At 54.7% G+C, this 4,421-nt stretch overlaps 1 protein-coding gene across 12 annotated transcripts in view; it reads left to right on the forward strand.

Annotated features, from left to right (window-relative positions):
• MYO9B (myosin IXB) overlaps positions 1 to 4,421 on the forward strand; it is a 132,452-nt gene that overhangs the window by 101,860 nt on the left and 26,171 nt on the right. For all 12 annotated transcript variants that reach the window (XM_037728757.1, XM_037728747.1, XM_037728751.1 and 9 more), the window contains 2 exons: positions 413 to 493; positions 2,740 to 2,850. In XM_037728757.1, coding sequence (XP_037584685.1) covers positions 413 to 493; positions 2,740 to 2,850 — 192 coding nt within the window. The remainder of the gene's footprint in view (positions 1 to 412; positions 494 to 2,739; positions 2,851 to 4,421) is intronic.

Consider the following 4,421-nt stretch of genomic DNA (forward strand, 5'->3'; position numbering starts at 1 on the left):
CCACTGCACTCCAGCCTGGGCAACAAGAGCAAAACTCTGTCTCAAAAAACAAAAACAAAAACAAAAAAAACACCACATCCATTGTCCCTTCGGAGGCTGAGACGTGTTTCAAATCTCCAGAAAGCGTTTGTCTGATCCTGCCCAGCCCAAGCCTTCCACCTGAGAAAAAAGCAACCTTTGGCGGACCTGGGACCATAGGGACAGCATAGCTCCCGCGAGGGCTTTCAGGGATAGCACAGCCTTGGGTCAGAATGTCCAGCAGGAACCTCTCATGTCCCGCCGCCAGGGACCCACATCTGTGCAGACCCCATCCACCCCATACTGATGCTAGAGTGTCCCAGGCCTCCTCCCACGGAACAGAGGCTGCCGGGGTCCGTGACTCAACCCAAATGCTCTCTGTTTTCCTCAACAGACATCCCTTAACAAGCTCCTGGAGGCGCTAGGGAAGGCAGAGCCCTTCTTCATCCGCTGCATCCGTTCCAATGCTGAAAAGGTGAGTGGCTCTCCAGTGTTCCGGAGGAGAAAGCCCATGCTGGACCCTTAGGGGTGTCGGTGTCCCTGCATCCAGCCCCAGCCTCCACGCAGGATGGGGGACGGTGCCGTGGTCCATCCAGAGGCAGCCAGGGATGAGGGGTTATTGGGAGGCAGTGAGGGTGGCCCAGGTAGCCATTCAAGAACAGGGACATCGGCTGGGCACAACTGCTCACACCTGTAATCCCAGCACTTTGGGAGGCCAAGGCAGGCGGATAATGAGGTCAAGACATCTAGACCATCCTGGCCAACATGGCGAAACCCCATCTCTACTAAAAATATAAAAATTAGCTGGGCATGGTGGCACCCGCCTGTAGTCCCAGCTACTCCGGAGGCTGAGGCAGGAGAATTGCTTGAACCCAGGAGGCGGAAGTTGCAATGAGCCGAGATCGTGCCACCGCACTCCAGCCTGGGCCACAGAGCGAGACTCCATCTCAAAAAAAAAAAAAAGAGCAGGGACGTCATCTGGAACACGGAGGGGCCCAGAGAAGGTTTGACCAGGGAGCTACAGGTTGGGGGTGCTCTTCAGATACATCCCAAAGAGTAGCCGCTGCAGGGAGTGTTCTGGAAGGCACGGGCTGAGGTTACACAGCAGCTGAGTCTCAGAGGCACACACAGCCCACTGCTCACATTGTTAGTTTCTAGAGAGACGCTCAGAGCTCCGGTGGGAGCACCAGTGGGGGCCCCAGCCCAGGCTCAGCACTGGCCCCGGGCTGCTTTTACCTCAGAGGTCCACTCTGTCCCCGGAAGGACAGCTTAGGGACTTTGCCAGGGACTCAGCAGGGATGTGGGCTCCCAGACCAATGTGAGCACACAGCCAGGCAGGAACCTCCCGCCAGCTATACCCAGGGAGACGCCTCACCGTGCACCTTCGGTCCCGGACTGTGCCAGTGGATTCTTCTCTATGAGGACGGCCGTTCTGTGCACTGGAGGCTGTCAGCCAGCATCCCTGGCCGCCACATCCACCCCAGCCATCACCACCCTCCCCATTCTCTCCCATTCGTCTTTTTTTTTTGAGACAGAGTCTCTGTTTGTCACCCAGGCTGGAGTTCAGTGTTGTGATTTCAGCTCACTGCAGCCTTGATCTCCCAGGCTCAAGCCATGCTCCCGCCTCAGCCTCCCAAGTAGCTGGGATTACAGGTGCCCACCACGCCCAGCTAATCTTTGTGTTTTTAGTAGACACGGGGTTTCACCATGTTGGCCAGGCTGGTCTTGAACTCCTGACCTCAAGTGATCCACCCACCTCAGCTTCCCAAAGTGCTGGGATTACAGGTGTGAGCCACCTCGCCCAGCACCGTTTGTCTATGACGACACCATGCCTTACCCCTCACTGCCCACCAGGGTGAAGTCCAGACCCCTCAGCTCCTGGCTTAAAGCTCACTGCGGCAGCCGAATTTCCAGCCTCTTCTCTCCTCTGGCAGGAAGCATCTCCCTGTATCCCCATCAACCCCTTGGCTTCCTCCTCCTCTGGGCCTCCACCCAGCTGCTCCCGCCTGTTCCCTCCTCAGGCCTCAGCGTAGCATCTCCCCTCTCCTGGGACACTCCCGTGGGATGCTGGGTTTTGTCCACCCCATCACGTGTGTGTGGCTTCTGCCCCAGCCCAAGCTCTCCTCTCCACCAAATCCCCAGCACTTACCCTGGTGCCTGGCACAGAGAACAAGCCCAAAACACATTTGCATTTGGGTTCTTTTTCTTTTTCTTTTTTTTGTTACGGAGTTTCGCTCTTGTTGCCCAGGCTGGAGTGCAATGGCTTGATCTTGGCTCATCACAACCTCTGCCTCCTGGGTTCAAGCAATTCTCCTACCTCAGACTCCTGAGTACCTGGGACTACAGGCATGCGCCACCACGCCCGGCTTCGTTTTTTTTTTTTTTCTTTAATAAATTTAAATGGCTAGAAATGCAGTCTCACTCTGTTGCCCAGGCTGGTCTCGAACTCCTGGCCTCAAGTGATCCTCCCATCTTGGCGTCATTCCAGAAAGAGTATCTGGAACAAGGAAGGACGCCTTGTCCAGGGGCTCCTGACTGCTGTGCCGTAGGACATTCCCAGGTCGGTTAGCCAGCACCCACGTGTGCCCCCTGACCCCATCTGTGTTCAGGATCCCAAGGGGCAGGGGTCGCGTGGGAATCTGCCCTTATCTCTCAGTTCCCAGGCCTGGGCATCCTGTCAGGCCCAGGGCACCTACCTGATCTCTCGCATTCCTGTTTCAGAAAGAGCTGTGCTTTGATGACGAGCTGGTCCTGCAGCAGCTGCGCTACACAGGCATGCTGGAGACCGTGCGCATCCGGAGGTCAGGGTACAGCGCCAAGTACACCTTCAAGGTAGGCCACGCACACACATACCTGGACACACCTGTCTAATGGCCAAGGCGATCACCTGCCAAAGAGAGCTCCTCTCTGGAGTGTAAACCCTGCTGGCTGGGTATCGTGGCTCATGCCTGTAATTCCAGCACTGTGGGAGGCTGAGGTGGGTGGATCATCTGAGGTTGGGAGTTCAAAACCAACCTGGCAAATATGGTGAAACCCTGCCTTTACTAAAAATACACACAAAATTAGCCAGGCATGGTGGTGCGTGCCTGTAATCCCAACTGCTTGGGAGGCTGAGGCAGGAGAATCGCTTGAACCCAGGAGACAGAGGCTGCAGTAAGCCAAGATCATGCCATTGCATACCAGCCTGGCCAACAAGAGCGAAACTCTATCTCAAAAAAAATTAATTAGGCCGAGCGTGGTAGCTCACGCCTTTAATCTCAGCACTTTAGGAGGCCGAGGTGGGCGGATCACCTGAGGTCAGGAGTTCAAGACCAGCCTGGCCAACATGGTGAAACCCTGTCTTAAAAAAAAAAAAATTAATTAATTAATTAATTAATTAGCTAGTTAAAAAATAAAAATCCACCAGATTATTTTATGCCAGGGTTTTTCCACCGCAGTACTGTTGGCATTTGACTAGATCATTCTCTTCTGGGGGGACAAGTTTGGTCCGCAGAGGTGGCTGGCCCCGAGACAAACTTGCAAAGATACAAAATGGGGTTTTTTTTGCTTTGGTTTTGTTTTGGGCCAGGGTCTCACGCTGTCACCCGGGCTAGAGTGCATTGGTCCAATCACGCTGACTGCAGCCTCAACCTCCTCGGACTCAGGTGATCCTCCCACCTCAGCCTCCCAAGTAGCTGGGACTACAGGAGCTGGCTATCGTGCCTGGCAAAATTTTTGTTTTTGTTTTTGTTTTTTTGTAGACGTAGGGTCTCACCACGTTGCTCAGGCTGGTCTCAAACTCCTGGGCTCAAGTAATCCTCCTGCCCCGACCTCCCAAAGTGCTGGGACTATCACCATGCCCAACTAACTTATATTTTGTAGAGACAGGGTTTTGCCTTGTTTCCTGGGCTGGTCTCAAACTCCCAACCTCAGGTGATCCGCCCACCTCGGCCTCCCAGAGTACTGGGATTGCAGGTGTGAGCCACCACGCCTGGCCAGGCAGCACTAATGACATTTGGAGTCGGATCGTTGTTCACAGCCGGGGCTGTCCTGGGGGTGGTACAGTGTTGAACGGCATCCCTGGTCTCTGCCTGCCAGATGCCAGTAGCACCCCTGCCCCGACCTATCCCTATTGTGGCAACTCAGGATAGCTACAGACATTCCTGAATATTTCCAGTGGTTCACGTGGCCCAGCTGGAACCCCTGCCTCAGCCAGGTGTGGTGGCTCATGCCTGAAATACCAGCAGTTTGGAAAGCTGAGGCAGGCAGATCACCTGAGGTCAGGAGTTCAAGACCAGCCTGGCCAACATGGTGAAACCCCGTCTCTACTAAAGATATAAAAATTAGCCAAGCATGGTGGCAGACACCTGTAATCCCAGCTACTCAGGAGGCTGAGGCAGGAGAATCACTCAAGCCTGGGAGGC

The sequence above is a fragment of the Cebus imitator genome, unplaced genomic scaffold (genome assembly GCF_001604975.1).
Source record: "Cebus imitator isolate Cc_AM_T3 unplaced genomic scaffold, Cebus_imitator-1.0 Scaffold280, whole genome shotgun sequence".
Lineage (NCBI taxonomy): Eukaryota > Metazoa > Chordata > Mammalia > Primates > Cebidae > Cebus > Cebus imitator.